Source organism: Myotis nattereri (genome assembly GCF_964212035.1).
Source record: "Myotis nattereri genome assembly, chromosome: 2".
Classification (NCBI taxonomy): domain Eukaryota; kingdom Metazoa; phylum Chordata; class Mammalia; order Chiroptera; family Vespertilionidae; genus Myotis; species Myotis nattereri.
The window spans coordinates 127,787,718-127,809,690 of NC_138076.1; the positions used below are offsets into that span (position 1 = coordinate 127,787,718).

Consider the following 21,973-nt stretch of genomic DNA (forward strand, 5'->3'; position numbering starts at 1 on the left):
GTCCATACTACCCAAAGCAATTTATAGATTCAATGCAATCCCCATTAAATTACCAACGGCATATTTCACAAATCTAGAACGAACGTTCCAAAAATTCATCTGGAATAAAAAAAGACCCCGAATAGCTGCAGCAATCCTGAGAAAACACAAAGTAGGTGGGATCTCAATACCAGATATCAAACTGTATTACAAAGCCACTGTTCTTAAAACAGCTTGGTACTGGCACAAGAACAGACATATAGATCAATGGAATAGAATAGAGACCCCAGAAATCGACCCAAACCACTATGCCCAATTAATATTCGACAAAGGAGGCAAGAGCATTCAATGGAGTCAAGACAGTCTTTTCAATAAATGGTGTTGGGAAAATTGGACAGATACATGCAAAAGGATGAAACTAGATCACCAACTCACACCATACACAAAAATAAACTCAAAATGGATAAAAGACTTAAACGTAAGACGGGAAACCATAAAAATACTAGAGGAATCCACAGGCAGCGAAATCGCAAACATATGCCGAAGAAATTTCTTCTCTGATAATGCTCCTAGGGCAATGGAAACTAAAGAGAAAATAAACAAATGGGACTACATCAAAATAAAAAGCTTTTGCACAGCAAAGGAAACCATCAAAAAAACAACAAGAAGACCCACTACATGGGAGAACATATTTACCAATGATACCACCGATAAGGGTTTAATTTCCAACATATACAGGGATCTCATGAAACTTAACAAAAGGAAGATAAACAATCCAATAAAAAAATGGGCAACGGACCTAGATAGACACTTTTCGAAAGAGGACATACAGAAGGCAGAAAGACATATGAAAACCTGCTCAAAGTCACTAATTATACGAGAGATGCAAATCAAAACGACAATGCGTTATCATCTCACACCTGTCAGAATGGCTATCATCAACAAATCAACAAACAACAAGTGTTGGAGAGGATGTGGAGAAAAAGGAACCCTTCTGCACTGCTGGTGGGAATGCAGACTGGTGCAGCCACTGTGGAGAACAGTATGGAGCTACCTCAGAAGACTAAAAATGGAACTCCCATTTGACCCTGTGATCCCACTCCTAGGAATATATCCCAAGAAACCAGAAACGCCAATCAGAAAGGATATATGCACCCCTATGTTCATAGCAGCACAATTCACCATAGCTAAGATTTGGAAACAGCCTAAGTGCCCATCAGCAGATGAGTGGATTAGAAAACTGTGGTACATATACACAATGGAATACTATGTTGCGGTAAAAAAAAAAGGAACTCTTGCCTTTTGCAACAGCATGGATGGAACTGGAGAGCATTATGCTAAGTGAAATAAGCCAGTCAGAGAAAGATAAATACCACATGATCTCACTCATTTGTGGATTATAGAGAACAACATAGACTGATGAAAAAGGACAGACCCAAAGACTGAGAAACAGCGATCAGGCTATCAATCCCCAGAAGGAAAGTAGGGGAGGGCGGGGGTAAGGGGAAGAGATCAACAGAAGGACTTGTATACATGTATATAAGCCAAACCAATGGACATGGACAACGGGGGGATGGGAGCATGAGTTTGTGTGTGGGGGGGAGGTTGGGGGTTAAAGGGGGGGATGAGGACACATTTGTAATACCTTAACTAATAATAATAAAAAAATATATATATAAAATTAAAAAAAAAACAATAAAAATAAAGGAATAGAGAAAGATATGCCATAGTAATACTATTAAAAAGAAAGCAGGAATAGCTATAATTGAATTTCAGAGTGAACTTCAGAACAAGAAAGTAATCAGGAAAACGAGAATCATTATGTAATGATAAAAGCATCAATTCTCCAAGAAGACATAACAATTTTAACATGTACACACCTAGTAACATAATGTCAAAATACATGGGGCAAAAACAGAACTGCAAAGAGAAATAGATGAATCCACTATTATAAATGGAGACTTTAACACACTTCTATTAGAAATGAACAGATCCAGCAAGCAGGAAATCAGTAAGGACATAAGTAAACTCAAAAACACCATCTATCAACTATATATAATAGATTACTTTATACAATAACAGCTGAATACATATTGCAAGCTAATGTGGAACATTCACCAAGATATGCCACATGCTGGGCCATAAAATACATCTTAACAAATTTAAAAGAACATAAGAAATCATATGGTGTCTGCTCTCAGACTTCAATGGAATTAGACCAAAAACGATAAAAGTAAGACAGCTGGAAAAATCCCAAAATATGGGCAGATTAGACAACACACTGCTAAGTAACACATCAGTCAAAGAAGAAATATCAAGAAAAATTAAACAGTATTTTGAACTAAATTAAAAAAAAAACAATTTATAAAGATTTGTAGGATGTAGTGAAAGTGGGCTTAATGGAAATTTTAGCACTGAATGCTTACATTAGAAAAAAAAGATCTAAAATCAATCATCTTAAGCTTCCACCTTAGGAAACTAGAAAAAGAAGAGCAAATTAAATCCAAAGTAAGCAGAAGAAAAGAAATAAGACTTAGAGCAGAAATCAATGAAAACAAAATGAATAGGAAAAAAAATCAACAAAACCAAAACCTGGTTTCATTGTAAAGATCAATAAAAGTCAATAAACCACTAGCCAGGCTAACTAAGAAAAAAAGAGAGAAAAGACACAAATTACTAACATCAGAAATGAAAGAGGGAACATCACTACCGATCCCATTGACATTTAAAGGATAATGAAAAAATATATAAACAACTCTATACCCACAAATTTGATAGCTTAGATGAAATGTATAAAATCTTTGAAAGACACAATTAGGCAAAATGTACACAAAAAGAAATAGAGTACTTGAATAGACCTATATCTATTAAAGAAATTATATCAATAATTAATAACCTACCAAAACATGAAGCATCAGCTCCAGATGGGTTCACTGGTGAATTCTACCAAACATTTAAAGAAGAAATAATATCAATTCTCAACAATTTCCTTCAGAGAACAGAAATAGAAAAAATACTTCCTAACTTATTCTATGAGGCCAGTCTTACCCTAATATGGAAACCAATCAAAGTTAATGCAAGAAAAGAATACTACAGGCCAGTATCTAACAGATGTCAAAATCCTCAACAAAATATTAGAAAATCAAATATAAGAGTATAAATTGTATAGCATGACCAAGTGGGATTTGTTTCTGGTATGTAAAACTGGCTCAACATTTGAAAATTAATGTAACCAATCAATAATGAAAGAAAGAACAATGTCAAAGGACAGACACAACCCAACTTCAACACTTACTATAAAGCAACATCATCAAGACAGTGTGGTATTGGCGAACAGATAAATAGATCATCAGAACAGAAGAGAGAACCCAGGTCTCTACATAAATATAGCCAAATGATCTTTGACAAAGGAGTAAAGGCAATACAACAGAACAAAGACAGTCTTTTCAACAAATGGTGCTGGACCAAGACATCCACATGCAAAGAAAAACAGAGTCTAGAAACAGCTCTAAGACTTCACAAAAATTAATTTAAAATAGATCACAGACCTTAAAATAGATCACAAAATATAAAGTGAAAGGACAAAGCAGAAACATACTCTCCTTCCTCTCCTCTATCTTGCCTTGTAGGGCTGGGCCCTCAGCCCAAGCCCCCTCCTTTTCTGAGTGACCACAAGAATGCCGGTAACTCCCCCAACCACCACCTGAGTGGACCAATGAAGCTCCAGGAATGCAGCTAAGGTCCTGATAAGGCTATAGTGGGGGACGGCTCAAGCCTCAGAATGTGCTGGTCACTTCCTGACCTTTGTGCTGTAAGACCCTGATGAAAAACCCTGACCTAAATGACCAATCTCTGTAACCCATGTCACCCCCTAAGCCCACCCAAATCACTAGCCCTATATAACCTTTGTTCTCCTGGGGCACGCTCTCTCGCCTTACCGCTGCGTCGGACAGAGGCTGGGAGCCAAACCTAGGTTTGATTAATAAAGACTCCTTGCTTTTGCATCGGAAGAGGCTCCCTGGTGGTGGATTATTGGGGACCCCGAACTCTGGGCATAACATTTGGGGGCTCGTCAAGGATCCCCAAAAACCCACGAGGGACCCCACTCCGGAGAGTCTGCTGACTGCGGTAAGTGTCTGTGTGTCGTCTGTTCTGTCCTGTGCGAGCTCGCTTCTGAAATCTGTGCCTGATAAGATCTAAAGTGGACGCACTGGCGGATCTCGGGCAGGAGGAGTCAGGGGATGCCTTGAACCTCCATCTGGAGGGGTGTAAAAGCCCCTCACGAGGGGAGTGGATTCCCCTCAAACCTCTGGGATGAGGCGGGTCGCTCCCGCTGGCCGGCACACGGCCATCGTCCAGTTTTCAGTTTTTCTTCCGCGGGGTCAGAAAGCTGTTCTTAGGTGTCTTTGTTTGTTTGGTGTCTGTGTTCTTTTGTTTTATTTTGTGGACTCACTGGACGGATGCTATGGGACAGACTCAAACTACTCCTTTAAGCATTATGGTTGATCATTTTAAAGAGGTTAAGGGAAGGGCTAACAACCTCAGTGTAGAAGTGAAGAAGGGTCGATGGCAGACTTTCTGTTCCAGCGAGTGGCCAGCTCTCAATGCCGGGTGGCCACTGGAGGGGACTTTCGACCTCCCCACCATTCGCTGGGTCAGAGAAGTCGTATCTCGGCCGAAGGGGGGTCATCCCGATCAGCTCCCTTACATTATTACTTGGCAGGACCTCGTGGAGGACCCTCCCTCCTGGCTCAAGCCCTTCCTGGCTCCACGCCCTCCAGAGCCAGCTCCCATACTTGCCTTGCAGGACACAGAGAAGAAGAGGAAGGAGGAGAAAAAAACCACCCTGCCATCGGCTCCAGCTCCCCTCTACCCGGTTTTGCAGGGGGGTAATGAAGAAGAGTTAATTTTACCTCCCCTGTATCAGCTCCCCAGGACGCCGGAGAGATTAGATCCTGCCCCATCGCGGGAAGCTGACGCAGTTCCGGGTGTGGCCAGGAGCGCAGTTCCGGTTCCGGGTGTGGCCGGGAGCGCAGTTCTGGGGGTGGGAGTTCCGGGAATGGCCACGGTTCCGGTAGGAGGCCCGCCCCTCACCCAGCAGAGGGCTCAGCGGGAGCTGTCCGTCGCCGCATCTGATTCCACTATCAAGACCCTGCCCTTACGGGCCGCCGGACCCCCAGATGCAGACGGCAATCAACCCTATCATTACTGGCCTTTCTCTACCAGCGATCTTTACAACTGGAAGGCGCAGAACCCTACATTCTCCAAAAAGCCGGCGGGGGTGGCGGGGGGCTTATTGACTTGCTAGATTCTGTTCTTTTCACCCACCAGCCCACAAGGGACGATTTCCAGCAGCTTTTGCAGGTCCTGTTCACAACGGAGGAGAGCGAGAGAATCCTCAATGAGGCCCGGAAGGTGGTTCCCGGCGTAGATGGGAATCCAACTACCAACCAGGCCCAGATAGATGTCTCTTTCCCCTTAACTAGGCCTGAATGGGACTTCAACACGGCAGAAGGTAAGGAGAGGCTCCGAATCTACCACCAGACTCTGATGGGGGGGTCTCTGCATGGCTGCTAGGAAGCCTACCAATTTGACCAAGGTAGGGAACATACAGCAGGAAAGGGATGAGTCTCCAGCTGCCTTCCTAGAATGGATCATGGAGGCATATTGCACCTATCCCCCATGGATCCAGAAGCTCTGAAAATAAGGCGGCTGTGATCATGAGCTTTATAAACCAGTCAGCCACAGACATTAGAAAGAAACTGCAGAGGATAGATAGATTAGGGGAAAAGAGTTTTCAAGACTTGTTGGAAGTGGCTGAAAAGGTGTATAACAATCGAGAATCTCCTGAGGATAGGCAAGCCCGCGCCATGGTGGCTGCCAGTGACAAGCAGACCCGAAACCTGGCCAAGATTCTGCTAGCCACCACCACGGAGAACCCTGAGGAGCGGACCCGCCACCTTCGCCAGCTTGCTGATGACCAAGAAGGAGGTAAGGGGACCGCACAGGGCAGGAAGAAGAAGCTGCAACGGAACCAGTGTGCTTACTGCAAAGAGATAGAACACTGGGTCCGGGAATGCCCAAAGAAGGCCGGTAAAAAAGGAAAAAAGATGGATCGGGTGGAGGAGTTGGAGCTGGGAGGACTGAGTGATTAAGGGAGTCGGGGTTTGGACCCCCTCCCCGAGCCCAGGGTAACTCTTAGAGTGGAGGGGACGCCTGTTAACTTCCTTGTCAACACTGGAGCACAACACTCGGTCCTACGCACACCTCAAGGGAAGCTAGCCAGCAGAAAGTTCTGGGTGCAAGGGGCAACTGGCATGAGCCAGTATTCATGGACTACCTGAAGAACAGTAGATCTAGGAACGGGCCGGATATCCCATTCCTTCATGGTAATACCCGAGTGCCCCTACCCCCTATTAGGATGGGACTTGCTGACCAAGATTGGAGCCCAGATAACTTTCAGACAAGGGGGGCCCCAGGTCACTGATGGCAAAGGCCATCCCATCCAGGTTCTGACTCTGAGACTGGAGGATGAATGTCGCCTCCACCAAGGGGCACCCCCAGGAGAGAACAATATGGACAGACGGCTACAAGAATTCCCCACTGTCTGGGCAGAGACAGGGGGAGTAGGACTGGCCGCTCACAGGGCCCCAACCCCGGTAGAGTTAAAACCAGGGGGAAGTCCGATAAGAGTCAAACAGTATCCAATGCCCCAGGAGGCCCGGAAGGGGACTCAGCCTCATATCCGAAGACTGCGAAGCCCAGGGATACTGGTTCCATGCCAATCTGCCTGGAACACCCCCCTCCGGCCAGTCAGAAAGCCCCACACGAATGACTACCGACCAGTCCAGAACCTCCGAGAAGTAAATAAAAGAGTTATGGATATACACCCAACCATTCCTAACCCGTACACTCTCCTAAGCTCTTTAGCACCCTCTAGAGTCTGGTACACTGTATTGGATTTGAAGGATGCTTTTTTCAGCCTGCCACTCGCGCCTCAAAGCCAACCCGTTCGCCTTCGAATGGCACGATCCAGAGGGCGGCTACAGTGGACAATTAACCTGGACGCGGTTACCCCAAGGGTTCAAGAATTCGCCCACCATCTTTGACGAGGCACTGCACGAGGACCTCGGTGAGTACAGGAGAGAGCACCCCAGTCTCATCCTCCTTCAGTATGTAGATGACATCCTGGTTGCTGCAGACACTGCCAAGGACTGTGAGCAGGGGACCAAAGACTTGTTGGCCACCCTAGGGACCTTAGGGTACTGGGCCTCTGCAAAGAAAGCTCAGATATGCCAAGAGAGGGTGAGTTACCTGGGGTACATACTGGAGGGCGGACAGCGGCGGTTGTTGGACGCTAGGAAAGAGACAGTCCTGAAAATCCCTATTCCCACCACCCAGAGGGATGTAAGGGAATTCCTAGGATCAGCTGGCTATTGCCGCCTCTGGATCCCAAGTTTTGCTGAGATCGCCAGGCCCCTATATGAAGCGACCAAGGAGGGAAAGGACTTTGAATGGACTGAGACAGAGGAAATTGCCTTTAATCAGATAAAGAAAGCTCTTTTGGCTGCTCCAGCCCTGGGCCTGCCGGACATTACAAAACCCTTTCGCCTCTTTGTAGACGAGCGCAAGGGAATAGCAAAAGGGGTTTTAACTCAGGCTTTAGGCCCCTGGAGCCGCCCGGTAGCGTATTTGTCTAAAAAGCTGGACCCCGTAGCCGCCGGCTGGTTGCGTGCCTAAGAATCATTGCAGCAACTGCGCTCTTAGTCAAGGATGCCGACAAATTGACCCTGGGACAGGAAATCTGGGTAACAACCCCGCATGCCATTGAGGGAGTCCTAAAACAGCCTCCTGACCAATGGATGAGCAATGCACGCATGACCCACTATCAGAGCTTACTGCTCAACCCTCCTAGAGTGCGGTTCCATCCCAGCATGGCCCTCAATCCCGCTATCCTGCTGCCTGACCCCGACCTAGATGCCCCGCTGCATGACTGTGCGGGGATCTTGGAGCAGGTACATGGACTTCGGAAGGACTTGACCAACCGGCCCCTCCCTGATGCAGAGGCCACCTGGTTCACGGATGGAAGCAGCTTCATGCGGGACGGGTGCAGGTATGCGGGTGCAGCGGTGGTCACCGACACAGACACTGTGTGGGCAGAAGCACTGCCCCCTGAGACATCAGCCCAGCGAGCAGAACTCATTGCTCTCTCCAAGGCACTGACACTGGGGGAGGGGAAGCGGCTCAACGTTTACACAGACAGCCGTTATGCATTTGCTATGGCTCATGTTCACAGGGCGATTTACCAGGAAAGAGGGCTGTTGACAGCAGGGGGACGGACAGTGAAAAACAAACAGGAGATTCTCGACCTGCTTGCGGCCCTATGGCTTCCCGGGAAGCTAGCCATTATCCACTGTCAAAGGCACCAGAAGGCAGATGACCCAGTAGCAAAAGGTAACCAAAAGGCTGATCAGGCAGCCAAGGCAGCGGCCTTCACCCCGGTCCCCGCTATGGCCTTACAACTACCAGACCCCGGGGACCCAGTTCTACCAGACCAGCCCAGGTACTCTCAGGAAGAGCTGCAGCAGATCAGAAAACTCCCCCTCGCTAAGGAGGTGAAGGGATGGTGGTACACCTCAGATGGGAAACTCATACTACCGGACTGGCTTGGGGTCACAGTATTAGAACGCATGCATCGGTCCACCCACTTGGGAGCCCGGAAGTTAAAGAACTTAATTCAGCATGCCAAAATCAAGATTCACCAACAAGACTCCAAAATCAATCAAATTATAACCTCCTGTGAGACCTGCCAACTCACAAACGCAAGAGCTGGATCAGGTGGACAAGGAACCAGGCTCAGAGGCACCAAACCAGGAGCACACTGGGAGGTTGACTTCACTGAAGTCAAACCAGGGAAGTATGGTTATAAATATCTTTTAGTGTTCATAGACACCTTCTCTGGCTGGGTAGAGGCATACCCAACCAAGCATGAGACAGCCCAGACGGTGGCCAAGAAGCTGCTGGAAGACATCTTACCCAGGTATGGTTTTCCTGCTATGATAGGCTCCGACAACGGACCAACCTTTATTTCGCAGGTAACACAGGCAGTAGCCAAAGTCATAGGGGCGGATTGGAAATTGCATTGTGCTTATAGGCCCCAGAGTTCAGGGCAGGTAGAAAGAATGAATAGAACTCTAAAAGAGACCCTTAGCAAATTAACCATGGAGACTGGCGGAGACTGGGTGGCTCTCCTTCCATATGCCCTTTACCGGGTGAGGAACTCCCCTTACACCCTGGGACTCACCCCTTACGAGATCATGTTTGGTAGACCCCCCCATCCCCCATCATCCCTAACCTCAAAGCTGAACTTCTTGCAGAGTTTGAAAATCAGGAGATATCTTTTAAGAGGACTGCAGGGGGCACAGAGGACATTTGGCCACGCCTTCGCGCTGTTTACGAGGCTGGCCCAACCCCGACGCCTCATCAGTACAAGCCAGGAGACTGGGTGTTCATTAAGAGACACCGCCAGGAGACCCTCAAGCCACATTGGAAGGGCCCCTACGTCGTCGTGCTGACTACACCCACCGCTCTCAAGGTAGACGACGTTGCGACTTGGATCCACCACACCCACACTCGCCCAGCCGACCCCTCTGCAATCCGGGAGGACTTCATCGCGCAATGGAACATCGAACACAATCAGCACAACCCGCTCAAGCTCAAGCTATGGCGCATTCAACCCGCCTGATGTTGCTAACTCTATTGACCCTGTTCGCTGTCGCCCATACTGCCAGGAATCCCCACGCCCCCTACAATCTCACCTGGCAGATCATAGACACCAGCTCGGGGACATTACTTAATCAGACTTCCCAGATTCACCCTAAGAACACTTGGTACCCGGACCTTTACATAGATTTGCTAGACCTCATCCGCGTTTCATGGGACCCTAGTTTCACCCGGGGCTACCATTTCTATGTCTGTCCTGGGCACTCACGGACTCCGCAGGGACACACCCGGGACCCATGCAGAGGAGCAGAGGACTACTTCTGCGCCTCCTGGTCGTGTGTCTCGACTGGACACATCTGGTAGACTCCCCCAAAAACCGATGACCTGATAACCATGGGTCGGCCGGCGGCACCAGCCTGTCAGAAATATAGCAAGGGTCTCCACACCCCATGCAACCCTGTGCGGATATCCTTCACAGAACAGGGAAAGAAAGCAACAGGATGGGACACTGGTAAAACCTGAGGAATTCGCCTCTATGATAAGACTAGACTCGGGGCTATGGACCATGGAGGATTATTTACCCTTCAAGTACAGGCAGCACCCCCTCACCAACAGACTCCAGCAGGAGTGGGACCTAACCAAGTGCTGGCCCCCCCCGACCTGTCCCTACCCAGGAGTCCCCACCCAAGAGCACCCGAGCCCCGGCCTCCCAGCCCTCTGCATCCCCTGTTTCTACAGGGGCACCTCCCACCCCAAGTCACTCCCTACCGTCTAATGCAGACCTCCTGTGGAAAACGGTTGAAGGAGCGTATCTGAAGGAGCGTATCGCGTTCTGAACGCTTCTAGGGCTGACCTAACCGAGTCTTGCTGGCTCTGTCTAAATGCCAAACCACCATACTATGAGGGTATCGCAATTAAGGGCAGTTATACAGCAGCCTCTACTACCAGCTCCTGCAGGTGGCAGCAAACTGCTACAAGGCTCACCCTCCAGGCGGTGACAGGGCAAGGAACTTGCATAGGCAACGTCCCCTCTGAACAGTCACATCTCTGTAACGAAACTCTAGCTACCCCTAAAGAGACAGCATATCTTCTGCCCCCTGAGAATGCATGGTGGGCCTGTTCCAGGGGCCTCGTTCCCTGCGTCCATTCCTTAGTCCTTAATTCCCAAAAAGAACGTTTCTGCGTACTTGTGCAGTTAATCCCTAAGCTGATATATCACTCGGGAGAAGTTCTGGACAGAATAGACACCATTAACCCCCGAAGCAAAAGGGAGCCTATTACTGCCCTAACTGTGGCAGCTCTCTTGGGACTAGGACTAGCGGGAGCCGGAACTGGAATATCCTCGCTTGTCATACAAGACAAGAACTATGGAGCCCTGAGAGCAGCCATTGACTTAGACATAGAATTGAAAAATCCATCACCCATCTGCAAGAATCCCTCACTTCCTTGTCTGAAGTAGTACTCCAAAACAGAAGAGGTCTAGGCCTGCTATTCATGCAGCAGGGGGGCCTATGTGCAGCTCTAGGGGAGGAATGCTGTTTCTATGTTGATCACTCAGGAGTTGTAAAAGAAACCATGGCCCTTGTAAGGGAAGGACTGCAGAAGCGAAAGCTAGAGAGGGAGCAGTCTCAGTCTTGGTATGAATCCTTGTTTAATTGGTTCCCATGGTTAACTACTCTTGTCTCGGCCCTTGTCGGACCCCTTGTAATCCTCCTAATGTTGCTAACTTTCGGCCCTTGTATTATTAACAAATTAGTCCAATTTGTCAAAGAACGCATAGGAGCAGTTCAGCTGATGGTCTTACAAGCCCAATACCAGCCTCTAGCGATGGAAGACGAGGTAGGAATGCAGTCCGTCTCATGATTGAGCCGTAAGTTCCAAGACAAGGGGGGAATGAAAGGACAAAGCAGAAAAATACTCTCCTCCCTCTCCTCTATCTTGCCTTGTAGGGCTGGGCCCTCAGCCCAAGCCCCCTTCTTTTTTGAGTGACCACAAGAATGCCGGTATTGTCCTAACTCCCCCAACCACCACCTGAGTGGACCAATGAAGCTCCAGGAATGCAGCTAAGGTCCTGATAAGGCTATAGTGGGGGACGGCTCAAGCCTCAGAATGTGCTGGTCACTTCCTGACCTTTGTGCTGTAAGACCCTGATGAAAAACCCTGACCTAAATGACCAATCTCTGTAACCCATGTCACCCCCTAAGCCCACCCAAATCACTAGCCCTATATAACCTTTGTTCTCCTGGGGCACGCTCTCTCGCCTTACCGCTGCGTCGGACAGAGGCTGGGAGCCAAACCTAGGTTTGATTAATAAAGACTCCTTGCTTTTGCATCGGAAGAGGCTCCCTGGTGGTGGATTATTGGGGACCCCGAACTCTGGGCATAACAAAAGCTTTTAGAAGATAACATAGGAGAAAATCTAGATGACCTTGGGTTTAGATATAGCACCAAAGGCATGATCCATGAAAGAAATTATTGATAAGCTAGACTTCACTAAAATTAAAAATCCCTGCTCTGTGAAAAACTCTATCAAGAAAATTAACACAAGCCACACATTGGGAGAAAACATTTGCAAAAGACATATCTGATAAAGAACTGTTAATCAACATATACAAAGAACTCTTGGAGATTTAACAATGGCGGCAGAGTAGGAGGATGCTGCAGGGACATGCTCCCAGGAACAAGCTGGAATTACAAATGAAATATGGAAAGGCTCCCTGAATAATCAACAGAAAACTCGCAGGATAGAATCCTGATACCCATGAACCAAAGGTGGAGACCGCATAGAGACTGGAAGGAGGGGCGGAGGTGTGAAAACACTGGTCAGGCACCCACAGACAGCAACTGAAGTCCCTGAGAGCTATCTCAGCTGGGGAGGGAGGGGGTGGCCTGAGAACTCTGGGATCTAATCCCCAAACTGGGCTCCCCAGCAGAGAGCACCAAATCTGAGGAGGGTACCCACACAATATCTAGCTGTGAAAAGCAGTGGGGTGGTGTCTGCCAAGGAGCGGCAGCTGAAAGTTTGGGCACCCTCTTAAAGGGCCAACGAACAAAAATTCCCTGTGGAGCCACCCACGGTGTGCTCTGGCAGAAAGAGGGTGAAGTGGACTGGAGCTATGAGAGCAGAACCTAGGACTGGGGACTTGGAAGATAGAGCTCAGAAGGCAGACACCCAAGTTTCCTGGGCTGAGTCATTCCCTCACACAGCGGAGGACATCTTTCCCACATAGACATTTGCCTTACCTGGGGGAAGACAGTGGACACACCCTATTGGAAAACACCTTGCCCTGAGGCCACTTGAGAGATTAAAAGTAACAATTAGCCTCCAGGCAGAAGCACTGCTCCATCCTGTTGAAAAAACTCTGGCTACACGTGAGGATGACTGCCTGGGGGCAATTCAAGTCAGAATCCTATTAGTCCAGTGATGGCGAACCTATGACACGCGTGTCAAAGGTGACACGCGAACTCATTTTTTTGGTTGATTTTTCTTTGTTAAATGGCATTTAAATATATAAAATAAATATCAAAATATAAGTCTTTGTTTTACTATGGTTGCAAATATCAAAAAATTTCTATATGTGACACGGCACCAAAGTTAAGTTAGAGTTTTTCAAAATGCTGACACACCGAGCTCAAAAGGTTCACCATCACTGTATTAGTCTGTAGACAGAGGCAGTCTCTGGAGGCTTTGAGTCTTTGCCTGATCCTTAAGGCTAACACCTGATTTCTCATCAGAAACTCTACAGGCCAGAAGGGAATGGCATGAAGTACTCAAGGTAATGGAAAGCAAGGATCCGAAACCAAGATTACTATATCCAGCAAGGCTATCATTCAAAATGGTCAAATAAAGAACTTTCCAGACAAAAAAGGCTAAAGGAGTTCATCACCACCAAGCCAGCATTACAAGAAATGCTGAAGGGATTGCTGTAAGGGATTGCTGAGAAGAAGAAACAGAGAGAGAAACCTAGCCATACAGAATTAAAATGGCTATAAATAAGTACCTCTCAATAATAACCCTAAATATAAATGGGTTAAATGCTCCAATCAAAAGGTGTAGGGTAGCGGAATGGATACAAAAACATGACCCAACTATATGCTGTCTACAAGAGACCCACCTCAAAACAAAAGATACACACAGGATGAGTGAAGGGATGGAAAAAACTTTTCCATGAAAATGGAAAAGAAAAAAAAGCTGGAGTAGCAATGCTCACATCTGACAAAATAGACTTTAAAAGCATCATGCTGAGCGAAATAACCCAGTCAGAGAAAGATAAATATCATATGATCTCACTCATTTGTGGAATAAAATGAACAACATAAACTCATGAACAAAAATAGAGTCAGAGGGGGGGAAATATATACTAGAATATAATAGAAGTAATCCTATTATTTGCAGATTTTTAATATTTCCTACAACTTTTGTGATATACCACATTAGTTTGCGTAATATTATTATATTTAAAATCTTTTTATTCTTGAAATATTAATGTTTATTGCATGTAATATTATATTTAAGATAGCTTTTCTTGAGCTATTAAGGTTTATTGCATGTAACATTATTATATTTAAAATCTTTTTTTTAATTAAAAAAAAAAGTTATTCTACCCAGCTGGTGTGGCTCAGTGGTGTTGACCTATGAACCAGGAGGTCAAGGTTTGATTCCTGATCAGAGTGGCCAATATTCAAAACACTTACACCACTAAATACTGACTGATGACGATGTGGAGCAACAGGAACTCTCAATCATTGCTGGTATGAATGAATAAAAAATGGGCCAGCCACTTTGTAAGACAGTCTGATAGTTCCTTACAAAACTAAACATACTCTTACCATATAATCCAGCAATCATGCTCCTTAGTATTTACTCAAAGAAATTGAAAACTTATGTCCAAAAATCTGAACATGGATATTAATAGCAGCTTTATTCACAAGTACCAAATTTGGATGCAACCCAAAATGTCCTCAGTAGATGAATTGATAAACAAATGATGGTACATCCATACAATGGAATTATTACTCAGCACTAAAAAGAAATGAGTTATCAAGCCTTCAAAAAATATAGAGGAATCTTATATGCATATTACTAAATGAAAGAAGCCAATCTGAAATGCTACATACCATGAGTCCAACAAAAACATTATAGAAAGGCAAGACTACAGGGACAACAAAATAAATCAGTGTTTATCAAGGGTAGGGAGGAAAAAGGGAATAAATAGGATTTTTAGGGCAGTGAAACTATTCTGTATGATACTATAATGGTAGATACATGCCATTCTACATTTTTCAAACCCCATAGAGTATACAACTCCAAAAATGAATTTAATTTAAACTATGGACTCTGGGTGATGATGTGTTAATATAAGTATATCAATTGTAACAAATATATCACTCTAGTAAAAAGTGGTGATAATGTGTGGGGACATAGGATATCTCTTCTGCTCAATTTTGCTATGAACCTAAAACTGCTGTAAAAAATAAAATCTTTAAAAAAAGAAGAGGTATCCACCAGATTGTTAATAACAGCATTATTTAACCCTTTTCGGTCCAACGTGGAGGCTGACTCGACAGACCAGGCACTAGGAGCAGGTCCAACATCGAGGCTGAAGTCAACACCGCAAACCAGTTCAACATTCAATCCCGTCAATTATTTTGGACCAGACTGTTTGAATTCCAAAAATAAAATTGGACCACAAAGGATTAAAATAGGAAACAAACAGAAACAATGATTATGTTCAACAGTAGGGAGTTAATTAAATTATGACAAGCCAGATAATAAAATAATATGCATCCATTAAATCAGAGTATCTAATGATATGGCAAAAAAAAATCATGATTTTCAATGAAAAAAGCAAGTTACAACTACCATGCATAATAAATACTATTTCTTTTTATTTTCTTACTAGAGGCCTGGTGCACAAAATTCATGCACTGAGGAGGGGGTGTCCCTCAGCCCAGCCTGCACCCTCTCCAATCTGGGACCCCTCAAGGGATGTCCGACTGCTGGTTTAGGCCCGATCCGTTTAGGCCCAATCCTATAGGGATCGGGTCTAAACCGGCAGTCGGACATCCCTCTCACAAACTGGGACTGCTGGCTCCCAACTGCTCTCCTGCCTGCCTGCCTGGTTGCCCCTAACTGCTTCTGCCTGCTAGCCTGATCACCCCCTAACTGCTCCCTGCCAGCCTGATTGACACCTAACTGCTCCCCTGCCTGCCCAATCTCCCTCAACTGCCCTCCCCTGCCAGCTGGGTCACCCCTAACTGCCCTCCCCTGCTGACATAGTCACCCCAAACTGCCCTCCCCTGCTGACCCAGTCACCTCTAACTGCTCTCCCCTGCTGACCTGGTCCCCCCCAACTGCCCTCCCCTGCAGGCCTGGTCACCCCTAACTGCCCTCCCCTGCAGGCCTGGTCACCCCCAATTGCTCTCCCTCCCCTGCTGGCCTGATCACCAACAACTGCCCTCCCTTGCAGGCCATCTTGTGATAACATGGGGGCAGCCATCTTGTGTGAGGGTGTGGCAGCAATTTGCATATTACATCTTGATTATATAGGATTTTTAAAATATGTTTTTACTGATTTGAAAGTAAGAGACAGAAATACAGAAACATCAAAACATCAGTTGCTGCCCTGCACGCCCCTTCTTGGTTTGAGCCTGAAACCTGGGCATGTGCCCTGACTGGGAATCAAACCTGCAATCTCCTGGTGCATGGGTCAACACTCAATCACTGTGCAACACCAGCCGGGCGTATTTTACTTTTTTGAAGTATATTTATGTAGTGAAACAAAGGAAAAAATGTTAAATATTATCTTTGTATTGGACAATTATGGGTAATTTTTATTTATTTAGTCTCCAACTTTTAAAAATAATGATGCATTATATTACGCTCATGGTTTAAAAAAAACAATGTCATTAGAAAAATTAAGTATCTCAATATATACTAGTTAGGTAGATACTATCATCCCTAATAAGGGACTATATTTTGCTATTGGCCTAGCAAAAAGCATGACTACTCACATGTATTAGGGATTTAATAAAAGCTTGATGACTACATCAGAAGACTGAATAATGGCCTCAAATTATTTCAACACTTAATTTTACTGCTGCTATTTACTCTATTAGTCATTCTTACCTAAAGAATATCCAAATATTTTCTGTTTATTAAGCACACTAAAGTGACTACCTTTGGGTAATGCGTGTTCCAATTGAACCCATGGGTGAATGCCTTCTGTTGGTTTCACCAACAATGCTCTTTATCAATTTTTTTTTTAAAGTATAGTTGATTGCTATTTGGAGAGGAAGAGAAACATTGATGTGAGAGCATAACATCAATTGGCTGCCTCCTGCATGCCCCCTGCCAGGGATCACAGCTACAACTTGGGCATGTACCCTTAACCATGAATTGAACCAGCAACCTTTGGTGCATAGAATGATACCCAACCAACTAAGCCACAACAGCCAGAGCCCTCTTTATCAATTTGAGGTGTGTTAATCCACCTCCACAATGGAAATATGGGAACAAGGATTGCGGAGCGATTTTTTCATGAAACAAAATTTATCCTGTTAAAATAGGTGTCCCACCTTATGTAAATATCTGGGGGAAAAAACAACAGACTAACATGTGGATCTTTCATAATGACTAAATAATGCTAGTGTTAGTGGGGAATAGAAGGAGCAGAGGGGTGGTGGTGCTGGTAATGGAATATGTACTTATTTAGCAAATAAAAATGAGCAACCTATGAAAAGCAAAATTCTAGGAACTACAGTGTTAATGTGTATTTCCAGTATAATAAAAATTAAAGCTAGCCCTGGCCAGTTTGGCTCAGTGGATAGAGCATTGGCCTACAGACTGAAGGGTCCCAGGTTCGATTCTGGTCAAGGGCACATGCCCAGTTGCAGACTCAATCCCCAGTGGGGTCGTGCGGGAGGCAGCCAATCAATGATTCTCTCTCATCATTGATGTTTCCATCTCTCTCACTTTCTCCCTTCCTGTGTGAACTCAATAAAAATATACTTTTTAAAAAAAAAAAAAAAAAGAAAGTTAATTCTCCAAAGCATTGATATATGAATGTGTGGTTTGAGAAACTTCCAGTTGAATAATCTCTTAGTAGCTCTTTGTACTTGAAAAAAAAAGAAATGTCATTTAATTAGTTTTTAATTCTTTCTACTTTTATAACATGGCATAGCTCAAGCTGTAGAAAACATAAGATATAAATCAACCTTAAAAAACCCAAACAACTTTTCAAAGATATGTGATCAAACATGACTGGTAAATATTTCTAATTACCAAATTCTATCAACTTTTTTTCCTTTCATCTTCCCCCCCAAATTAATAATATGTTAATGAAAAAAAGTAAACTACTTAAAAATATTTCCTTTTGGTAACAGTGGTCATTATTTCCTTTCCTATTCACTATTCCTTACATTTTACTGAACACCTGAACCTTAGCTAGTTTTATTAAGAGAATTAGATTAAATAGACTTTGAATGTAAAATCATTTTTCACATGAATTTTCAAAACTTCACAAATATTTTAGAAGTTTTAATAAAGTACCTTTCACCCTCTAATACGATTCCTCATCTCATAAACAGAAATCACTGGGGCAGCAATGCTATTAAGGTCCACATACAGTGAGGCAAAAGTAGGTTTACAGTGAGTATGTGCAACAGTTTATTCTTGTATTATTGTTTATTAACTAGAGGCCCAGTGCACGAATTCGTGCACAGGTGGGCTCTGGCCAGCCCCGCCCCAATTGGGGCGGATTGGGGCCGGGCCTGTCGGGAGGAGGAGATGGCAGGAGGTGGCCAGCCAGCCACACCGATCAGAGCCCAATCAGGGCCGGGCCAGCTGGGGGGAGGTGCTGTGGGTGATTGGCCAGCGGGTCCCACCACTAATTGGGGTGAAGGGGGTTATTGAGGGTGGGGTCAGCCATGGGGAGGGGCTGTGGGCCATCTGGTCCCGCCCCTGAATGGGGTGGGGTAAGCCGATAGGGGGTCAGCGGCTGGGGGAGGGGCCGTGCGAGGTTGGCTGGCCAGCCCCACTCCCGATTAGTGTGGGGCGGCGATCGGGGGCGGAGGTGGCTGGGGGGAGGGACTACAGGCTGATAGGATGGTGGGGGCAGATGGGGGGAGACCGGCAGTGGGAAGGGGCTGTGGGCAATGGAGTAGAGGTGGCCAGGGGGAAGGGCCGTGGGGGTTGGCTGCTGGCCCCGCCCCCCAATCAGGTCAGTTTGCTGGCTGCAGTAGGTGTCATAGCGACTGATCGTTCTGGTCATTATGGCATTCCAGTCACTGGCTTTTTATATCTATAGACTAGTGGCCCGGTGCACGAAATTTGTGAACATTAAAAGGGAATTAGAGGAAATATTTTAATATTGCTATTTGTCCTTTCTCTATAATAGAAGTATCAGAGGTAAAAGAAAATTAGTAAAATGTATATGAAAATCTCCCTCCTCTCAAGAGTCTGGGGCACACCGCAGGACCTAGAGCAGTGATGGCAAACCTATGACACGCGTGTCAGAGGTGACACGCAAACTCATTTTTTGGTTGATTTTTCTTTGTTAAATGGCATTTAAATATATAAAATAAATATCAAAAATATGTCTTTGTTTTACTATGGTTGCAAATATCAAAAAATTTCTATATGTGACACGGCACCAGAGTTAAGTTAGGGTTTTTCAAAATGCTGACACGCGGAGCTCAAAAGGTTCGCCATCACTGACCTAGAGTCAAGTCCCCGCCCACCACCTGCACGTGCTTCAAAAACGCAGGAGACCCAGACCCAAGCTGGTCCCACCCCCATTAGATGAGACCAAGACCCGGCCAGCCCCACCCCCATCAAGCCCCTGGGGGGGTGGGGGGAGGGGGCGCACAGCCTCAGGTTCTCCAGCCTGGCACTGGGGCAGAGAGCGAGCCTGCGGTCCCCCGTCAAGCCCCGCCAGGCAGGGAGCGCCGCCTGAAGTCCCTGTTAAGCCCCGCTGGGTGCCGGGTGAGGGGTCCAACCTGAGGTTCCCCCGTCAAGCCCCTCAGGCTGCGCCCCCCTCCGCCCCCCGGCCTGGCGCCGGGGCAGAGGGCACAGCCTGAAGTCTCCTGGAATGGCACAGGGGCGGGGGGGGGGGGGGGGGGGGTGTGCAGTCTGAGATCCCCATCAAGCCCCGCCAGGCACCAGGCGAGGGGCGCAGCCTGAGGTCCAACATAAAGCCCCGCAGGGTGGGGACTCGGCCTGAGATCCCTCGCCCCGGCCAGGTGCCATGCAGTCTCAGGTCCCTGCTGTATGGTCATAATGTTACACTGCCCTGGCTAATTTGCATATTCCTCTATTATTAGCATAGATTATTGTGTTACTTTACATATGAACTATAAACCTACTTTTGCCCACCCTTGTATAAGCCAGTAGTGACAAAAAACAGCAGGATATACTATTAACATTTTCATAACACTAGGTTAGTGATATTGATTGCATGTGTTCCAAAGCTAGCATAAATTTAAAACAGCTAAAAAAAATTTCAAGCAATCTACATAATATAGTCTTTATAGCAAAGCGCATTCCTGGGTGAAAGAAAACGCCCTTTGCTGTTATGAGGCACTGTAAGAGCTTTGGAGACTGAGCAGTTTGCGTCCTGGCTCTTCCTCTTGCTAGGCAGGTAGGTCGCTTAGTGTCCGTTACCTATAAAATGAGGGTGATGCTCTTTCTTCAGAGGATTATCGTGAGAATTTAATAATGATGTATGTAAAGGACCTAGGTATGTAAAGGACCTAGTAGATAGTAGTAACTGATTTAAGTGTAACTAATTTAATTATATCCTAGATGCCAACCCCCTCGCTCCCAAACATAAAATGTTTTCTGAGTAGACTTTCTGAGTTTCATTCTAAAGGCAATTTTAAAATCCTCAGAAGGAAACCATGCACATTTTTAATATTTACTCTACTAACAATATGTGGCTCATAATGTAGACTATTTCATCATACTAGTCACATAAAAATAAATAGAAGACTAATATCTCAAAAGAAAATAAAGTAGGTTTCTTTAAATAAGAATGTCAAATCCAGAATTAATACATATAAAGAAATACACATTCTAATAGATGAAAAGACATTTTATTATTATTTTACTATATAACATAGTAGTGAATATATCTGATTGCATTTTCTCAAATGGCAAATGAGAACAGGACAGCATTTTACTGAAAACCTCAATATCATCTGTCTTTTGGAGGATTCAGTTTTCTACGACGTGTATGATACCTTGAAAAGAAAAAAATATTTAAGATAATTTATTTTAGTAAAAGTGTTTCTGACAGAAATATCAAATTTCTATTATTATTTTGCCATCTATTAATTAGTACTCAATGAAATCAAACTACATACATATGCTGTTAGCTATATCTCATTTAGTAGTAATAAGCCACATTTCCCCAGAGTGAAAATTGTTTTCAATTAAACAAACACTTTGGAAAATCTTCATTCAGATCTTGATGATAACTTCAATATGGCAACCTGGATGATTGTTAAAACCTAATAATTAACTAAAAATTATCTTTATAATAAAGAAAGCACACTGTCAACATGCTCTATTAAAGTTTTATTTGAAAAGGGATTTTTTCTTCTAAACGGAGGGCTCAAGCTCCAAAAGTATGTTTTAATATACACTAGGATACAGTTATAGTTAGTAATCCATTTATGGAAAAATGTGCAATATCACAAAATATGGAAGAAATGAAAATTAAAAAAGCGAGGAAACTTTTATTGTTTGCAATTACAAATATTTTTAAATTCATACTGCCCAATCAAAGCACAGGAGTGGTGAAATAAGCAATATTAGACCTGATTGATTGAAGTATTAACTGGTAAAATTTTGAAAAGCAGTATTAGCAATATATATATATTTTTTAATTTTTAAACAGTCATAACTTTTGATCTAGTAATTCCTCTTCTGGAAATCTATCCTAAAGCAATATAGAAAAGTAGTTAAAATTTTAATTGGGGGCAGGGGGAGATACAGGATACAAATTTAAATTACAGTATAAATAAAACCATATAAAGCAAACTAACACAACTTACGTATAGATACAAAGTAAAATAAAATGCATTGTTAGCAGTGATCATCTTTGAGTAAATTCACCAGGAAGAATTCTTCTTTTTGCTTCTCTGCATTACCTTATTTTCTCTATTAAGAAAATTTCTGCAGAGTACATGTGGTTTTTGTTGATGAGTTATCTTTAAAAAAATTCCCCTAAAGCCAGATTTTGGCAAGTTGATCTGAGTAAGGTTGTTT

At 44.7% G+C, this 21,973-nt stretch overlaps 1 protein-coding gene across 4 annotated transcripts in view; it reads right to left on the reverse strand.

Moving 5' to 3' along the window:
• MRPL42 (mitochondrial ribosomal protein L42) overlaps positions 1-21,973 on the reverse strand; it is a 136,346-nt gene that overhangs the window by 89,356 nt on the left and 25,017 nt on the right. The window contains exon 6 of one of the 4 annotated variants that reach the window (XM_081083751.1): positions 20,779-20,943. The exons of 2 other annotated variants lie outside the window; for them this stretch is intronic. In XM_081083751.1, the coding sequence (XP_080939877.1) occupies positions 20,898-20,943 (46 nt within the window). In that variant the 3' untranslated portion in view covers positions 20,779-20,897. Of the gene's footprint in view, positions 1-20,778; positions 20,944-21,973 lie in introns of those variants that run through there. One more of the 4 variants, XM_081083752.1, reaches the window with a different exon arrangement.